This window comes from Chionomys nivalis, chromosome 10 (assembly GCF_950005125.1).
Source record: "Chionomys nivalis chromosome 10, mChiNiv1.1, whole genome shotgun sequence".
Classification (NCBI taxonomy): Eukaryota; Metazoa; Chordata; class Mammalia; order Rodentia; family Cricetidae; genus Chionomys; species Chionomys nivalis.
The window spans coordinates 47111647-47132142 of NC_080095.1; the positions used below are offsets into that span (position 1 = coordinate 47111647).

The following is a 20496-nucleotide window of genomic DNA, read 5'->3' on the forward strand; positions in this document are numbered from 1 at the left end:
TCTTACTCTCTTTGTAATGAGAATCCTTCTAAGAATTTATCCAAGCTTCCTCCATATTGGAATGAAGCTGTTTAAGAAATACATCATGACAGACTTTCATTTAAAGTTTTAATTTATAATTTGAGTGAACTTGTAAATGTCTTCTTTATTAATTTTATAAGTTAATAATGTAAATAAATTTAAAAATGGATATTTAAAACATTTGTGACAACTAACATTCTTCAATTCCCATCCTTTTTGAAGATCTCCTCTTAGCCATAATAGTAATTGAAAATCCATTCTATTGGATTTATGAAAGCAAGCTGCTTGTGCATGCCTGCCAAGGAATATGTTGGTAGTCTTACTTAAGATATGTGCTTAAAAATATCACCAGGCGGTGGTGACACACACCTTTAATCCCAGCACTCAGGAGGCAGAGGCAGGTGGATCTCTGTGAGCTCGAGACCAGATTGGTCTACAAGAACTAGTTCCAGAACAGGCTCCAAAGCTACAAAGAAACCCTGTTTTGAAAACAAAATGAAACAACAACAACAAAAGATTAAACATATCAAAATTCGTTTTCTTGTAAAAGTCTACCACCACCTGCTCACATAATTTTTCTCTAAGTTAGAGATCACTGTCTTAGTGTGTGAATAGGTCTTAGGCTGATATTGAAACCTTGGGCACTGAGCTGAAAAGGGAACAAGCTGGTTAGATTTATGTCAACCTGTCACAAACTAGAGTCATCCAGAGGAGGGAACCTCATTTGAGAAAATGCCTCTATAAGACCGGACTGTAGGCAAGCCTGTAGGCCATCCTCTTAATTAGTGATTGATTGGAAAGGGTAGAGCCCATTGTGGGTGGTGCCATCCCTAGGTTGGTGGTCCTGGGTTCTATAAGAAAGCAGGCTGAGAAAGCTATGGGGAGCAAGCCAGTAGGCAACACCCATCCAATGGCTTCTGCATCCACTCCTATCCTCCAGGTTCCTTCCCTGACTTCCTTTGTACAGTGATGTGGAAGTGTAAACTGAACCAAAGCTTTTTCTCCAAGTTGCTTTGGTCAGGGTTTTCATTACAGCAATGGAAACCCTACCCAAAACAGGGAGTAACAGTCATGCTTCCTTTACATAATTTCATAAGAATTAACATATGACATAGAGTGCTTACAAGAGTACCTCACATATAGCAAATGTTCAACAAATAATAGCTGTGATAAGCATCTGTCTATTTTAATCTTTACTTCCCTAGATCTCCACTCAGAATCGTTTTATCAGTGAGGATTTGAGATCTAAATTTGCAATTCCTAACCATATTTACTTGCACTGCTTTTGGCCATGGATCATCTTGTTATGTGATATATGTACTTATTCTTTGTTTACTGCTTGTGTCCCTAATTCCATCTCGTCATCCCTAAGTGGAATCTAAGCTCTATTAAACACAGGCATTCATCTGCTGCGTTCACTTTAGCACTGTCAATACCTACAAGGGAATCAGGAGCACAGTAAGAGGATGAACGGGCATTATCCCGAGATGATAATGCTTCTTACTTACAAGATCTGAAAACAGAAGTCAGTTTACAATCTGGCTCTAGACAGTGCTCTCTAAGGTTAGGACCACATCTTATGTCTTCTCACATGTCAGGACCTAGCAGTCCACACAGTGCTGTGACCAAATACAGGAATGTGAGTGCTACCTTTGTAGACTCTATCCTAACCCCTAAAGAGGTGCTTCGGATTGCTTATCATTTCATGGCCACCAAGGAGCTCCCCTCATTGTCTTTGAAAAATCGGCAGAAAGGAAAAGTTCCTGAGTACTCTTCTCACTGGTGCATAGTATTCATACCTAGTAGATCTTACTATTTATTTATTCACTGATTTTAACATTTTGCCCTTCCCAGCTCAACACCAGGGAGGTGAAGAAAATGTCACATTTGTTCTAAAAAAAACCCTAAATATTTTCAGAATGATCCTCATGAAGTATATACCTAGGAATGAGGCAAACACAGTAACACCCTCGAGTCTATGTACAGAAGCTTCCACTCTGTGGTTTGCCCTCAGCTGTGTAAGCAGAGGGCTTCTTTTACCCGGAAGTTTCAGAGATTCAGTCTGCAGGTGGAAAGAGACTTGTCGTGATTCTCTGTGTCTGGTACACGACTCCTCCAGGACATTTCTTTATGGTGTGATTATTTGTCATATGTATATACTGTCTACAGATGGATATTCTCTGAGACAAGGAGCCATATATTATCTTTTATCTGCCTTTGTGTTCTAAGTGTTTTGTGCCTTAACTTGTATCTTATAGGAGTTAAAAAATCATTCATTGCTGATTGTTCATTTCAAAGAGCAACAATATTTAAATACCATATACAATGTTCAAACATTTTCTTCTCTCTATTAATTTCAAAGACCTAATGTTAGGAAAAGCTCATTTAGGATGTTTGATAAAGAACAAGCTAAATATGCAAATAAGTTATTTGGGAGATTTTTTTTTCTTTTAAAAAATAGTCTCATTGTATTGTCCAGATTCGCTTTGAACTCACCAGGTAGCTTACACTAACCTCAAACTTACGATCCCCCAGCCTCAGCCTCCCAACTGCTCTAATATCCTAACTACTGGGGGCTTTTATAAAGACTTTATCTTTCAATTTCATCCTCAGCCTTCAGTACCTTAGAAAGCAATCTTAGATGGACAACTTTTGCTACTTGTTACTCTTTGACTGCCAGTGACTGTGTGATTTTAAACCCTCTACTGTAAACTACCTCAGCCCTGGCTGCTGCAGTTTCTGGGAAGGCAGTGATTAGACCTCGTGGATGAACTCAATCTAAAGAAACCTGAAGTAATGCCAAGTGACACCAGATTCTTGCAGAGCTACATGGACAATGCTCATCTTGACGCCCTTTTCAGATAAACAATCTAGAAAATGGTTTCTCTTCCTACGGTGTGAAGTCCATGAATCACTGAAACTTAAATTTTCATCTAATCTTATTAAAGCAGAGAGTTCTTACAATATTACCCTGAACATGATATATCTGTTGCAGAATAAATGAATGTTTTTGGTCTCTTATAAAGAACAGCAGAAGTTTTATGAACTGCTTAAGTACCAAAACCTATCACAAGAGGTCTAAAGAAAGTTAGTTCAAAATGAAAATGTTTAAGTAAAATATTGAAGAGAAATGGCAGTTAAATTTCTGATTAATATATTAGAAATGACTTGAGAAATTAAAATGAAAGGATTTGCAAAGAGAAAAGATATACATAAAGTGCTACCAGCGAATTTACAATAAAACAGAAAACTGTTGTCTAGACCACTACAAGGAGGAGGTTAAAGGTGCTGAGTACAAAGAAGAAATTCAGGTTTTAAAATTCCCACAATAATGGAGATACTTCCAACTGTACCTGGTTGCTCAGCATAAAAATGTCATGTGTGGGACTGGATCAATGTTGTAAAATGTTTACATCCTTTTATCTAAATAGTTCAAAGTCTGGAAACCCAGCTTGAGGAAATAATGTAGTTATTTTAGACTAGTTTGTGTCATTATTTATAAGAGTAAAACACTGAAAATAACCTAACTATCCAATATTAGGAAAATTCTTGCTCAAGTCAATGGCAGAATCACACAGTGGGTATACAGTCATTAAAATGCGGTGTTTACATAACACCATTGGACACTAGAAGACTGAAATAAGGTATGGGGAAAGACGTTCTAAGCAAACAGAGACCAATACAAAGCAGCAGCACCTATACTTCTATCACCTAAGACTGCAAGAGAAACAGCTCAATATAAAATGATGTTGATTCTCAAGAGGTTTTAACAATTGTAAAGCTGGTCACAGTGGTATGTACATATAACTCCTGCACCAGAGAGGCTGAGGCAGAAACAATGTGAATTCAAGGCTCGTCTGGGCTACCTAGAAAATTATTGTCTCATAAAAACCAAACCAAATAATTATTAAAGATTATAAATTTATAATTATAAGTAATATTATATAAATGAAATACACAAAGTAGCATCAAAGATCAGAGGGAGACATAGTCACAATACAATAATATCTGGAATCTTCATACTCCTCATTCAACATTGGAAAGTTTCAGACAGAAAAATCAATTAAAAAAAAGACAAATTAGAGGGTTGGAGAGACAAGTCAGCTATGAAAAGCAATGGCAGCTCATTTGGAGAACCTGAGTTCAGTTTCCGCACTCACACTGGGTGACTCCAGCTACAGGGAATCAAACATAGGTTGTACACACATACATAGAACACACACACACACACTACACGCATTCCCACACGAAAAATCTTAAACAGCACAGAACAAAACAAACAAACAAACAACATCAAAACATGAACTTGGACTATGCTTCACACCAAATTGACCTAATATGTTTACAGTGTCTTCTGTTCAAAAGCAACAGAATATATGTTCTTCTCAAATGTATACAGGGCATTCTTCTGAAGAAAGCATATGATGGGTATAAAACAAGTAAAAGAAGCTTTTTTCTCTTTATAATGTTCTTTAACTCAAAATGAGTCACAGATTTGTAAAACTCACAAATATGTACAAATTAAACAAAATACTCTTGAAATTATGGGTCAAAGAAGAAGTCAAAGCATATCAAAGCAAACACGGAAACACAGTAGGGCAAAATGACCAGATACAACCTGAGAGTGAAGCTCACAGCAATAAACCACACCAACAGAGAAGAAAGCCCTCAAACACACAAGCTCAAGCTGTGGCTCAAGAAATGAGAAAAGGAACAAATCAAGACAAACTAAGAGGAAGGAAACAACTTAGACCAAGACACAAACAAAACAGAGGTTTTTAGATAAGCAATGGAAAAGATCATAGATGTTAAAAGTTTGGGTTTTTGATAAGATAAAATCCACACAGCTTCTAGACTTATGAAGAAACAAAAGGAAATTTAAAAAGAATTCAGGAAGTAAGAGGAAACAAAGCTGGCAGTATGACTTCTCTAAGTAAAGGAGCTTAGCATAAAAGCCTGACAACCTGAGTTAGATCTCAGGAAGCCATGGTAAGAGGGAAGTTGCCCTTTGACCTCCACGTAGAAGCTGTGGCACAGCAGTGTTCCAACACACACACCATATACACATAATTAATAATGATATTAATAAACTGACACCATTAGTAGCAATACTATGGAAATGCAAAAAAAAAAAAAACCTAAAGTAAACAACCAACCATGAGACTACTGTGAACAAACTGAGTAACCTAGAAGGAATGGGTAAGTTTTAAAAACATCAACTCACCAAGATGAAATAAGGAAAAAACAGAGAATCTGAACAGAACAATACCAACCAAAGACACTTAGTAATAAAAAGCCTGCCATCAAAGTTCCACTTCTAAATTCCACCAAATATTTAGATAGAATACCAACTTTCCAAATCTTTTATTTGTCTTGAGACAGGGAATTGCTACAAAGACAGATAGCCTGGAATGCACACACTTCCATCCTTAGCTTGTGAGAGTCATACAGGTTTCTGCTCCCACAGCTGGCATTACTTCTAAACATTTTATGAGGCTAGCGATAAGAGTAAAGCCACTAAAGTCATTATAAGAAAACTATACAGGAATATTCCCAATGAACAGATAACAAAACTCTATAAAAATCCTAGCAAATTAAATTCAACAGCACATTTTAAAAACATGATCAAATGAGATTATTCTAAGGATGCCAGGGTGGTCCACCATACAACAGTCCGTAAACATGATCCACTGTAAGAACAGAAGGAAGAGCAACAGCAATAACCCCCTCCCCCTGCACATGACTATCTCAACTGACAAAGAACTTGACAAGACTCAACATTTATTCATGGTAAAGCTTTCAAAATGTATAAGAAATCTATATCAACATAACACAGAGGTCATATATAACAAGCCCACAATGACATCACACTGAATAAAAGAAGGGTGACAATTATTTCTCTAAGGTTAAGAAATAAGAAAATAGGTTAAGGCAGAGAAGAATGCTGAGATATCTGTTTGCTGATGGCGTGGTCTTACAATTAGAAAACCCCAAATGTTCACTGAGGTTTTAAAATTGATTGATAAATCTAGTAAAGTTGTAGGTTGTTGATTATAAAATACAAATACAAACAAACAAGCAAACCAGAAACATTTCTATATGCTAACAAACTACTCCAAAATGAAATTAAGAAGCCAATCCTCTTTATAATAGAACTAAATAAAACACTTGAGAGTGAAATTAACTAGGTGGAATATCTATATGCTAAAAAGTATAAAATACTGAAGAACAATACTAAAACTCAAAAAGTGAAAAATCTCAATAATATTGTTTAAAAAAATTCTTAACCAGGTGGTGGTGGTGGTGCACGCCTTTAATCCCAGCACTCAGGAGGCAGAGGCAGGCAGATGTCTGTGAGTTTGAGGCCAGCATGGTCTACAAGAGCTAGTTCCAGGACAGGCTCCAAAGTTAAAGAGAAACCCTGTCATAAGACAAACAAACAAACAGACAAAAACAAAAACCAAACAAACAAAAAAATTCTTTACTCAAAATGAACAGCAGATTCCATGCAGTTACCATTAAAATTCCAATGTCATTTTCCACAGAAGTAGAAAAACAGTCTGCAGTTTATACAGAACCAGAACAGATCTAAATTTCAAAGCAATCTTGAGCAAAATGCCCCAACCTGGAGGGCTCACATCCCTGACTCAAAGTATATTACATAGTCATTGTAATTAGAATAACATGGTTTTGGCATAAAAACAGACACAATAACCAGTGAAATGAAAAACTCCAAAATAAACAGAAATATCTATGCCCTGATTTTCCAAGAACATCCAACTGAAAAAGAACAGTTTGTCTAATGAGAAACTATTAGGAAAACTGGATATTTACAGACAGAAAAAGAAAGATAGGTCCTTGTTAAAAACAAAAGAAACCTAACTTTAAATGTTTAAAAGAGAGGATGCCAGGAGTGTGAGCAGCAGTGTGGCAGGCAGTCCAGACCAGGCCGCCCAGGAAGCTGGGAGAAGAAGCCTGAGCAGCAGCACTGAGGGTGCAAGGACAGCAGTGGCCTCCAGAAATTATCTGACCACAGGAGCCTCAGCCTCAGCCCCGCCTGCTCCTGTAGGAGCGATCCTCTGAGCCTTGTGACTGTAGGCACCTGAAGAAACTAGATATCAAAAGAACAAATAATCCAACAGAAAACTGGGGTATAGACCTAAACAGAGAACTCTCAACAGAGGAATCTCAAATGTCTGAAAGACACTTAAGGAAATGGTCAACATCCTTAGCCATCAGGGAAATGCAAATCAAAACAACTCTGAGATTCCATCTTACACCTGTAAGAATGGCCAAGATCAAAAACACTGATGACAACTTATGCTGGAGAGGATGTGGGATAAGGGAAACACTCCTCCATTGCTGGTAGGAATGCAGACTGGTACAGCCGCTTTGAAAATTAGTATGGTGATTTCTCAGAAAATTAGGAATCAATTTAACCTCAAGAACCAGCAATACCAATCTTGGGCATATACCTAAGAGATGCTCAATTATAACACCACAAGAACATTTGCTCAACTATGTTCATAGCAGCATTATTCATAATAGTCAGAAACTAGACACAACCTAGATGCCCCTTGACTAAAGAATGGATAGGGAAAATGTGGTACATTTACATAATGGAGTACTACTCAGTGGTAAAAAAAAAAATGACATCTTGAAATTTGTGGGCAAATGGATCGATCTAGAAAACATCATATTGAGTGAGGTAACCCAGACCCAGAAAGACAAATATAACATGTACTTACTCATAAGTGGCTTTTAGATATAAAGCAAAGAATAAGCAGCCTACAGTCCACAATCTCAGAAAACCTAGACAACAAAGAGAACTCTAAAAGAGACTTACACAGATCTACATAGGAAGGAGAAAAAGACAAGATCTTCTGAGTAAATTGGGAGCATGGGGGGCAGGAGGGAGGGTGAAAGGGGAGAGGGGAGGAAGGAGAGTAGGGGAAAATGTAGTAGCTCAATTAAAAACAATAAATAAAATAAAATAAAAATTTAAAATGTTTATAAGAGAACGCAGTGTAGACTGGAAACTACACACTCCTGCGATGACACTGGGAAAAAGCTCCATGAAACTGTTTTGGGCAGTGATGTCTTAGACAAGGCTCTAAAACCACAGGCAACAAAAACAGCAAGTAGGGTTCTCAAACCAAAATGCTCCTGCAAAGCAAACAACACACAGTAGAGGCAGCCCAACAACTGGGAAAATGTTCCCACGTCATGTACCTGATAAGGGGTTAATTTATAAACTATATATGGAAAAGAATATGTAAAGTGTTTAACATCTCTGAGCTCTAGGAAAAAGCAAATTAAAACCATAATGAGATGTCACCCTACACCCTTCAGAATGTCTGTTAACAAAAAGACAGGGGCAACAGTGTCACTCCAGCTGTGGTACAAAGGACTCCTTGTATACTGTGAAGAGGGCATGAACAAGTACAACCTTAATGGATAAAGTGCTCTCAAAATTAAAAAAATTACCATATAATCCAGCAATCCCATCACAATGCATATATACAAAATAACTGAAATCAGTAAATAAATCTCTTTATTCTCATGCTCATTTCAGGAGCCAAGGTGCTTTCATGTCAGTAACCAAGATATGGAAGCACCTTAGATGCCCACAAGTGGATAAATAAAGAGAAATTTCTTTTTCCCTCCCTCCCTCCCTCTCTCTCTCTCTCTCACACACACACACACACCATATATATGCATATATACACATGTATACACACATACATAACTATATATCTCCTTTAAAAGGAAATTGTCATTTTGACCAGATAGGAAAAAATTCAAGGGCATTACACTAATAAAGACAAATATTATATACCTTCAATCTTAAGTTGAATCCAGAACATTGGTTTTATGGAAACAAAGAGTATAAAGGTAGCCACTGAAATTAAGTCTGAGGGGCAGGGGAGAAGGGGGAAGGATGGGGAAGACAGAGCTGGTGACCAAAGTTTCAGATGCAGGACTAAGTGTTAAGCATCTGTGTTCCTCAGGGTAACCCAGTTAATAACAATGTATACTTCAAAATTGCCAGAGCAGGTCTAACAAGCGTGGTAATGTGTTTAATCACGACTGCTGATGATGCTGCACAAATCAGTAGTCTAGCCCATTTTAGATTCTTATTCCACTATATCAGATATGGCTAATAAGGTATGACTTGATTATATTAATATTTGCACATATAGTCTTTGAATTTTGGACCCCATTAGTTAACAACAACAAGAACCACAAGTTTTCAGAATTAAGGATTCTCTTTAACGAAAAGATAATTCCACTGCAGAAGCACTAGTTGTTCTAACTTACTTTGTCTTTGCCTCCTTTAACAAAGAAGGGTCATCAGTGGCCAGATATACTCTTTTTTTATCCACTTGCATTCTGCGTGCGAGAAGTTGAAAATGTTCTTCAACGTGTACCATATATTCCTCGATGGGATGGAAGGCTGCTTCTGTTCCCACTTTGTCAGTGCGTCTGACGTGGACTCTGGGGAGAAGTGGAGAGTGCGCTGATAATGTACTGCTAACTCAATCAGTACCCCCAGTCATGGTGGCACTGAGGGCATAGTAAACCAATTTTTCATTTATTCTCAACTTAAAAATATAAAATCATTTTAAAACACTTCACAAATACTTTAATAGAGTTGCATGTTATATAGTACAGGGCAATATGGAAGTAAGGTTTTGAGAAACACTTTCTTACAGAAAAAGTAATTGGCATATCCAAGAATATATGGGAACCTGGCATTAACAGATTTAAGTTTTGAATTATTTGATACCAAAATCATAACAGGATTCACAGCTTAAAGATACTCCTTGTAACATCCTGATGCCAAGGTTTATTAATTAATTTTCTCTTTCATTTTACCCTGTAGAGTTACTACCACTTCAGTTCATAGCATTTAAAGTCATCTAAGAAAAGAGAAACCCATCTGAACTTTTCCTACAGTTTAAGACAGGCAAGCCTTTTACAGATACTGGCTATTTTATGTCCATGAAGCCATTACAGACTTTTTGTTACATTTTTTCTCTATCAAATGTAAACAGAAACATCTCATTTTTTTGTACTGAAGAAAAGTCACAATGTTATAAAGCAAGGGACACAGACTTACACTGTCTACAATGGCTAGGACACTGACTTCCCAGCATTCTCCTGCATCTTATGTTGCCAAAGACAAGGTTGTGTCTTGAATCTAGAGTGAGGGCTGTAGTACACTGGGTAACTGTGCCATCTTCATGCTAATGTTTCCTTTGCATCCAAGACTATATAGTCCAGATGTGAATTTGAGCACAGGGATATCTATCCAGTAATATTTCCTTTCCTACATTGTTCTTAATCACTGCTTCTCTCAGGAAATTGAACTTGTTTCGTGTGCTCTATACAAATGAAGTGGGGCAGGGAGAATTTGCCACACTGAATTTCAATGAAGTTTCAGGAGATGAACACTATTTAATATTCTGATTTCACTATGTACTTTCTTTAGCCCTAACATTTAGAATGGGAGTCAGTAACTACTCTACATATAAAGATTAGGAGAGGAAGAAAGATGTGGATGAGGAAATATGAATATAAAACAAAAAAGCTTCATAAAAATGAGTGGAAGAAACAAAGGAAGAAGGCATTTGAGACAGAAGGTACATGCACATTTGCTCTGCTGCCGAGTGAACAAGGGAAAACAGGCTCTTAAGTGTCAGAACCTTCGTTCTTTGGTGGGACTAGGACTATCAGAGTCTATAAAAATTTACAGTGAGAAGTAAACATATACACTGCGCTATCTATTAGTTCAAGAGGGAAAAACAGGTTCTTACCCAATCACTGGATGTTTGAAGCCAAGCTTCTTGGTGGCTTCTTCTATTTCTTTTTCCAGCCAAGGTTGTGGACGAATCAAGTATTTGACAAACTGGGAGACCCACCACACTGCAGGATCACCATGGACTCTTAGGAGTCGATCTGCAAGGTCTTCAGGTACAGCCAGCGGTAAATAAGGAGGACGAGGATGGAGACTGTCTACAATGGGGAGTTCGACCACTTGAACATTTCTGTCCTTCACTTCACCTAACAGGACATCAAAACACATCATCACTATATCGCACTCCGCATACACCTATCATGCAACAGAACTCAGAGTACTTGTACCTTGAGTGCAACTCTAAGGAAGTTTATGGTCTTTCACTTTACACAGGAAGTCAAGAAATCTGCCTAAGGTACCAGAGCAAAAAATGAGAGAGCTGAACATGCCTCTCAAGTCCACTGCCTTTCTAAAAATTTCTATTGTCCTGTCCCATTATCAGTTTATATTTCAAGTTAGGATGGTAACCAGCATCCACGGTATGTTACAGCCATATGGTTGACAGATACAATCAGCTACCAAGTTCATGGTTTTGTTTGTTTTGTTATTACAGCTTTGGAATTATACAGTAAGTACCTCCAACTTCTAGTTTGCATTTCTTTGGTAACAGACACTAGAAATAACAAAGGATTACAATTATAAATCAATCCATCTGTATCTTTTGTAGAAAAATAATAGACAACTAAAAATATTTTTGTACTATATATCCAATTATGATAATAACAAAACCTTGTTCCTTATTTACCTCAAGAGTAAAGTTCACAGATTAGATGATCATTATTATAGATGATGACTGATTTTGGAATTCATCTTGAATTCATCATTGATATTTCTGTCCTACTAAATTTATAATGTAAGGATAAAAAATAAACCATAACTGAAAGACAATACACTAACTAGAAGGCCAAAATATTACACAGAAAAAAATTATACTGAGTTACAACTTTAATAACAGAAAATATGAGCATAAATATACAAATAAGTTCAGTTAAGAAGTAGTCATAATCATGATACAATTAAGGAAACAATATACTTGTAAAAAAAGCAAGCCTACATGTTGAAAATGTATTCACCAGTATGAAACATAGTTTATTTCTGTATATATGTATGTATATTTATTACATTATATTATGCATTTATTACATCATATATAATTTATTATATATAAATTAAAATATTTAAAAATAAATTATCTGAAACACAGCTAGTAAAGCTAACTGCATAGGTATTTTATAATCAGTTTAGTATAGCTGAGATTTAAAGTCTTGGTAATATTCTACTTTTCCGCTATGTAAAATTATTTCAAGATTTTGAGAACAAAGTATCTAAAATATGGCATTTGTAGTATGACTGCATGAATAGTAATAAACAATTTAGCATCAGCACTGCGGTTCATTTAGTATGCAGTGAAGAAAGACCTGGGCACCTTTTTCAGAAGAGGAATACAGTTAAGAGTGTGAGGGGAAAGAATGAGATGCAATTTAAATTAACCTGTACCAGTCTCCCCTAAGACCAAGATGTCATTGTGCTTTCCCAGATATGGAGGTGATCAGAGTAAGACACAAATTAAAAAAAACAAAACAAAAACAAAACAAAACAAAAAAAAAACCATACAGAATCAAGGACAAAGGGAAAGGTGGTTTTTCTTAATAAAAACAAACAGAGAAAGGACGGAAGTCCCAGTGCTGGACATAGTGAATGCTTATAATTTCAGCATTTAAGAGGTTGGAAGAGGGAACCCTGAGTTCAAAGTCGGCATGGGTTATAGTAAAATGTCTTTAAAACGGCATCGTCATTGCGCTTAGTGGAAGAAAAAAAGGAAGAAAAAAAATAAAAAAGCAGTCATACCCAGTCTCATACATAACCATAAAAATATAAACACACACAAGAGCAGAATTAGTAGGGCTGTCCTTTGTTACTTCTTCCTAACAAGATTATTCAAAAATGCTCAGCCTAAGTAGATCAAAATTCACTAAGAAGAACGCATTATCCCTGAAGACACCAACTCCTCAATGTCTTTATTGTTAGTCCTACTGACAACTTTTAGAATAAAATGAAAACTGTATCCACACCTTCCAGCTAGAGAAGTACAGTCTTGTTGATTCTTTATTCTTACCTTCATTAATTCATTTACTTGTCAAATACTTGTGGAATTATTTTCAAATATTTGAGGAACATTGCAAAACAAATACTGTAGTTGTTAGAATAGAAAATGATGAGATGCTTCACCAAGCAAAAACTACAAGATTCCAGTTTGAAACCTCACTTAAACTGGACTGTTTGCAGTATAAGAAAAATAAAACATCGCCACTAGCAAGTGTGCTTTCACAAAGATTCTAGCAAAATATCAAAAAAAGGTATTTCTACTTACAACTAGTAAGGATTAAAACTTCACTTTCCTCAGTAATTACACATACACACATGCATGTGCACACACACACACACTTTAAAATACTAAGTGAATGAATTTTATAGATGCTAGCCATAATGATAAATCTCCTGAAATTCAAGTCATGCTACTAAATTTTATGTTGGTATTGTTTACTCAAAGTTCTAAGCCCAGCCAGATTTCTGTCAGAGGGAAATTATTAGAAAGGGTTTATTTGTGAATTATGTTTTAAAGGGTGAGAAATGACTTCTCTCTGCATTATATGTAATCTAGCTAAGTGTAGACTGCATGTAAATGGTATGTAATCAAATACAAGGGGTGCAAGCATCCATGGATGTGAGGGCTTTGGTAACTCCTGCAGCCCATCAGAACCAAGGGGACTGTATACACTGCCAACCGTGGTCACCTATCAATACATTACTAAAGTTCTTTCTTTCAATGTAATGAAACTGCCCTCTTTCATTAACAGCTGTCCTTCCTTCTTCCCTCAGTTCCTAGGCACCATCTTCTGTTGTCTCTATGAGATCAGATTTTTTTTTCAGATTCTACATGTATACATGAGATCGTACAGTATCATTTTATTTCTGGATTATTTCAGTGTAAGAATTAATAAATTCAATAAAGTTGTAGAAATTAGTAACATTTTAAAATAATCCTATTTGTGATAGCACAAAAACCTTTAAATACTTTAGAGTTAGTTTAGACAACGTGATGAAAAATCAAATTATTGAAGATGATAAAACAATAATGAAAGAAACTGAAGACACAAGTAAATGGAATGATAACCCAAGTATATAGGCTAAAAAAATGTTTAAATATTCATAATACCCAAGGTGATCTACAGCAATGTATTCCATATCTTAATCCTAGTCATTTTTCGAAGAAATAAAAAAAAACAATTTGTATGCAACTATACAAATACTCTACACAGTCAAAGTGATCCTCAAAAAGAAGGGGCAGGAGCTGGAGACCTTATAGTTGGACTTATAGAGGATTGCAATGCTTTTGTAATCAAAGCAGAATGATGCTGGTAGAAAAACAGACACAGTGACCAATTCAAGATACCAAGAGCATACACAGGTATCTACTTTGTAAATGGCATTAAGAAAAAATAGATATTAACACACAGGAAAATGAAAATGGACTCACATACCATAAACACAAATGGGCTCAAAATGAATAAAGACAAATATAAAATCAGAAACAATAAAGCTACAAAAAACAAAACAAAAATAGGAAAAGTTCCACAACATTGGATTAGGCAATGATTTAATGGATGAGATTTCCAAACCACAGGCAACAAAACCCAAACCACACAAGTGGGACTATAGCAAACTAAAATGCTTCTGCATAGCAAAGCATACAACTCAGTGAAGACAGAACACAAAAATCAGGAAAAATGTTTGCAAACCATACAACTGATAAGGGGCTAATCTCTAAAATACACAGAATTCAAACACTAAAAAGAACAAAAACAATCTGATTTTTAAAAACAGGCAATGGATCTAAGTCAACATTTCTAAAAAGATGAAGTATAAATGGGAAACTATAAGGAAAAATGTTCAACATCTCTGATCAACAATAAAGTCCAAATCAAAAAAACCATGTTAGGATAGTTGTCAGCAAAACCACAAAGGATGATGAATGGATTGTCAAAGCTGTGGTGAAAAAGGAGCACAGGGGTGTAGATCAGTGAGTGAGCATTTTGAAGTAACATTTAAAATAAATTATTTGAGAACAGAGCCTCTGATCAATCTATTGAGACTTGACTAGCAAGAGGATGATCCATACAGAAGTTGACAATACTACTCACTTGTGACCAATCAGCATCAACTAGCCTGTGCTTTATATAATGGACTGCTTAGTTCAATCCAAACCAACACCGATCATTAATGTTTAGGTGAGAGATTCATTTAAGCCTGCCTTTCTACTATGGTCTGAATGTTAAGATCTAAATAGGGGATAGCTCTATGACACTGGTGGAGGCAATGATTCTGACACTGAAATTCTAACTGCCAATATTAGTTTCCTTATAAAAGAAACCCAGTTTATGCAGCTTGCTTATCCCTTCCATTATGTGAGCACACGGCAAAAAGATACTGCCTTAGTTACTTTTCTGTTGCTGTGAGGAGACACCATGACCAAGGCAATTTACAAAATAAACTGTTCAATTGGATTTACAGTGCCAGAGGGTTTGAGTCTATGATGCCAATGCAAAGGATGGTGGCAAGAACAGCTGAGAGCTCACATTTGGAACTGCAAGCAGGTGGCAGAGAGTGCAACGGGAATGGTATGTGGCTTTTGAAACCTCAAAGCCCATTCCCACTGACATACCTCCTCCAATGAGGCCAGATCTCCTGATCCTTGGCAAGCAGGCCTACCAACTGGGGACCAAGTGTTCGAACATGAGTCTATGGGGCCCATTCTCATTCAAGCAGAACTTCACCTGACAAAGTGTCTACAAGTACCTTGATTTTAGATTTTGTAGTCTCCAGGAGGATGAAAAATTAAGACTTTGTTGCTTTAATTCCACCAAGTCTTACAGTACTTTGCTTCAGCAGCAGACTATGATATACCTCTTATTAAGGTCCCTGTTTTATAAGGGCATTCTTCAGTTAAGGACATACTACTTACAGGCTTCTTAGTGCACTTACTTCCCTCTTCTGGAAGCATGCCTCTTTGAAAGGGATATCCTTCATGGCCAGCCTCTGCAGAAAAACTTAAGCAGCTTAACGTATACCATTAACGAATAGGTTCTGATGTTAAGGGTAGAGGATTTGGGATGCCAGGTATAAAAGCTACATCAGAGATTAGCAAAATTTATGAGGGGATATTTTCTTTTGAAATACAATATGTAGGCTGGGTGGCAGTGGTGCACGCCTTTAATCCCAGCACTTGGGAGGCAGAGGCAGGTGCATCTCTGTGAGTTCAGGGCCAGTCTGATCTGCAGAGTGAGTTCCAGGACAGCCAGGGCTATACAGAGAAACTCTGTGTCTAAACAGCCCCAATTACAGTATGTTTATTAATTATTTGAGAACTTTATATAATAAATTTTGATCATAGTCATCCCCACTCCCCATAACTCCTCCTATATCCACTCCTCACCTCCATGCCCCCTTTCAACTTTGTATCCTCTTTTTATTTTTTAAAATAAGCTGCCAAGTCCAATTTGTGCTGCCCATGTACTCATGAGTACTCATGGAGACATCAGGCAGAGTGTGGTGAGCCTACCAGGTGCCACATCTTTAAGGAAAATTGATTGTAAGAGTCAGAAAACCAGGATGTCTGCTGTGAAGCAGTATCTCTTAGAGATGGCTGCATAAAGAAGACCTGAACAATGACAATATCAACAGATATGTCAACATGAAAGGAGAAAAATCTCATATGGTCCCATTCTTACACATAGAACTATAGGAAACTAGTTAATGCCAAAAGAGAGAGAATTAGCCGCTCTTAATTATGAGCCCAATTGGCTATCTAATACAAAGTGATCAGCCCTTAAACCACAGACAAACATACAATAAAAATGGGCTCATCAGGTTGTTTCTAGATCTCCCCACCCCCGTGTGTGTGTGTGTAAGCAAAAAAAAAAAAAAAGATATCAATTTGAGAAGGGATATGCAAAGAATAAGAGGGTGGGGCTAGAGGAAGGAAAGAGAAGGGGGAAAGTAATGTTTACATTTTAATTAAAAATGTATTTTGAAAGCACTTTTTCATTCCCCCTTTCTCAATAAACATTTTCTGAACCACTACCCCCCCAAAAAAAAAAGAAAAGAAAAAGAAAACAGACTCTTCCCTTAGAAGCTATCAACAACCCTCAATTAGGGGTAGAGATGTGTGAGCCTTCCCCCTCCATGCTAGAACATTGACTGTCTTGACCTTGTCCAGGTGACCACAGCTGCTGCTGAATTCCTGAGTACCACGGCCCCATGATATCCAAAAGACATTGTTCTGGTTATGTCTGGTCCTCCCAGACCTCTGGCTCTTACAATCTTTTTCTGTATATGTTTTTGTAGGAAACTTATAAAATATGTTTCCACATGGCTTTTTCAAACACACCCCACCCCTCATCAGGAGGGGAGTCTTTCTTCAGTTATAACTCCTAAAACTGAGGATGGCCAAGACAAATCTTCAGAAGGCTTGATGAAAACATGGGATATATTTTGCTTGAGGGAAAGAGATTATCAACACCATTTCAGTGGTTAGAATAGCTGTCTGCTTTCTAGATTCAAGCCTCAAAAAGAAGTCTCTTTTACTGCCTCTATAGACAGCCAGACAAAGTGAGGTTTTCACATTGCCTTCCTATCACCAGCAATGGGAGATTCAGCTTAATGCCGCTGGCTGTAATGCTTGAGGAGTTCTCCCTCAAGGATCTCCACTCAGGTCTTGTCCAGATCTTGACTTACATAGCATAAAAGCATTTTAAGATGAGTCAGTGTGAAGCAAATTCGAGTTTATTAAGTAAGGATAAGTGATAGCACATTCTTAGGTTTAAGAGATCCTAAGAATATTATTACCTATGACTTTTGAAGTTACAGTAATTTACAGCCAGGTTCGAAGTTGATGTGAAATTTAAAAATTAAGTAAAAGCATATAAGCTTGTTTGCTTCATTTTCTGTTCTTGAAGAATTCCCTCTGTAATGAAACTGTAAGGAGGTACATTGTTCTGCTTAAAGACGAGAGAGCTGTGCTGATAATGATAAACTCAAAAATCGCATGCAGTTTGGCCATAAGCAAATCATGGTTCACTTGCTGTTTTAACATTCTAAAGATGTCTCTTAGAAAAAAAAATGAGTCTTTATATAGGCACCTTCTTGCTGATTCTCCCCACACCCCATCCAGTTTTGTAAAAATTCTTAGCCAGTGACAAACATGCACAAATCCGGGGATTGAGGGATGCCTTTTCCTCCTCATGCCACAGTAACGCTCCCTCAGTTTCTATCCTGCCTCATTTGTAGGAGTTACTTTGAATGGCATAGCTGTTAGATGCCATCACAGATTTCCTGCATTTTAGTCTGGAATAGGGAGAGGAATCAAGGAAAATGCATTGAAGCAAATGTCAATTTCCATGAGACCTAGACTCTAACACACAGTGATCAAGAGTAGAAATGTTGCAATCATAAACACTGATGATTAATCCATTACCATTTAACAGCTATGTGATTCAAATAATACACATTTAACTTCATTTTAGTTTCTTCATCTAGAAAATGGTATTAGTAATACTACCTACTTATCTGTAAATTAGAACAGTAATAGTTATTATTATCCATGATATATTATCAAGTTGTTTTAAGGAAATGGGATTCAGCATATAGGAATCTAAGCACTATGGACTGGAGAGATGGCTTAGTAAGTAAAGTGCTTCCTGGGCAAATATGAGAACCCAAGTTCAGATCCCCAGGACCCAGGTAAAAAGCTGTGCAGATCACACCTACAGTAATGGGGAGGAAGATCCATAAGGATCTGAAGCTTGTTGGCCAGAGAGTCTAGAGGAATGTGGGTTCAATGAAAGACCTGGCAGAAAGAAAGAAAGAAAGAAAGAAAGAAAGAAAGAAAGAAAGAAAGAAAGAAAGAAAGAAAGAAAGAAAGAAAGAAAGAAAGAAAGAAACAAAGAAAGAAAGAAAGAAACAAAGAAAGAAAGAAAGAAACAAAGAAAGAAAGAAAGAAACAAAGAAAGAAAGAAAGAAAGAAACAAAGAAAGAAAGAAAGAAAGAAAGAAAGAAAGAAAGAAAGAAAGAAAGAAAGAAAGAAAGAAAGAAAGAAAGATGGAGAACCATCGAGGTACTGGCCTCTGGTTGGTACATGCAGGATTTCTTCACACACAAGAAAGATAAACACAATACTAAATGTAGAGTCGTTCTTAAAACGTTATTTATTTTTGAGTCAATTCGGCTAAAAAAATTCTTAAGAAGCAACCACAGTTTGTTCCGGAAGAGATGACCTGCCAAAACACAGCCTCTGAAAAATACATGGCGGTGCTCTCATTTCAGTGACTGCTTTATACCCAACACATGTCTTATTCATGCTGTTTACCACAGACAATAAAAAATATGCAGCTTTCATCCTTTCCAAGTATTTCAATGATGATCAAGCTAAACAGCAGGGACTCCAGCTATTCAGATGTTAGGAAATTTGATGCTGCTACCCAACTTGACCAAAACTCTGCTCTGCCCAGAAACAGCCAGTTAAGCCACTGAGAAATCCTGTCCATATTTCAGTAACTGTTTTTTTTTTTATGTTTAACTTATATTTACAAAGACTAGAAAGACTAGATTTCTGGGATTTACATTTTCTTCAAGAGTATATGTCCAAATACAACAATTTAAATTCTTACTAAACTAGGACTTGACAGAGAAGTCAAGAATAAAAGGAGATTAAGAGTGAACACTATGCTATGGTGAGACCTCTACCTGTATAGAGAACCCTTAAAAATATTTTTTATTTGAATAAAAATATGGTTGTTTACAAAAATAAATAAAACCCAAAAAGTATGAGGTCTATTCTTTGGCATTTTAACCATGACACCATAAATGTTTATATTCTGGTTTAATGAGAGAGATCCTGTCTCATTTAAAATACAGAAGATAAGCTATTAACAAGTCAACACCTGGCTACTTTTCTTTTGTTTTCCAACCACGTCAGTGGATAGAGATCACTTTTTGACAAAAGTAAGACACTGTCACTTGCCATATGAATTCTATCTCTGCTCTAATTAGGCAACTCAAAAGACTATTGCTACTGACAGTATGAAGGCTTCAACCAATTGAGGGAAAAGCTCTAAATTCAATCATATGAAACACAGCACTGCGGTGGCAACATTCTAAAGACAGCACATCACACCCTGAGAACGCCTGAGCCGCATTCTGATGAGGTGCTCACTGCGTTTACTAGTAACAGAAACACCTTAAAAGACAACTGAACTCCAGACCTCCGTATCATTCTGGACTGGAGACTAAAAGAACAGCTGACAAAAAACATGTTCTATCTTGGGGGTTTAGAATTAGGTGGACAGGACAATGTCAAAAGAAAAAGGCCACGGAAGTTTGTCAGACCATGACCCTAAATAGAAGGCTCCCAAGGTCATTCTGAATTTCTGAAATAAATTTGCTAATTTCTATGGATACACAGAAAGATATAGACTATATCTCTATATATCATTGCCCAGAGGTGGCTAGCCTATAGGCTGCTTATAAAATGGATACTGCCAGGCTAATGAGATGGC

At 36.8% G+C, this 20496-nt stretch overlaps 1 protein-coding gene across 3 annotated transcripts in view; it reads right to left on the minus strand.

The window, feature by feature from the left end:
• Positions 1-20496, minus strand: part of Fut8 (fucosyltransferase 8) — a 236883-nt gene that overhangs the window by 10996 nt on the left and 205391 nt on the right. For all 3 annotated transcript variants that reach the window (XM_057782923.1, XM_057782921.1, XM_057782922.1), the window contains 2 exons: positions 10842-11088; positions 9343-9519 (listed from right to left, as the gene is read on the minus strand). In XM_057782923.1, coding sequence (XP_057638906.1) covers positions 9343-9519; positions 10842-11088 — 424 coding nt within the window. The remainder of the gene's footprint in view (positions 1-9342; positions 9520-10841; positions 11089-20496) is intronic.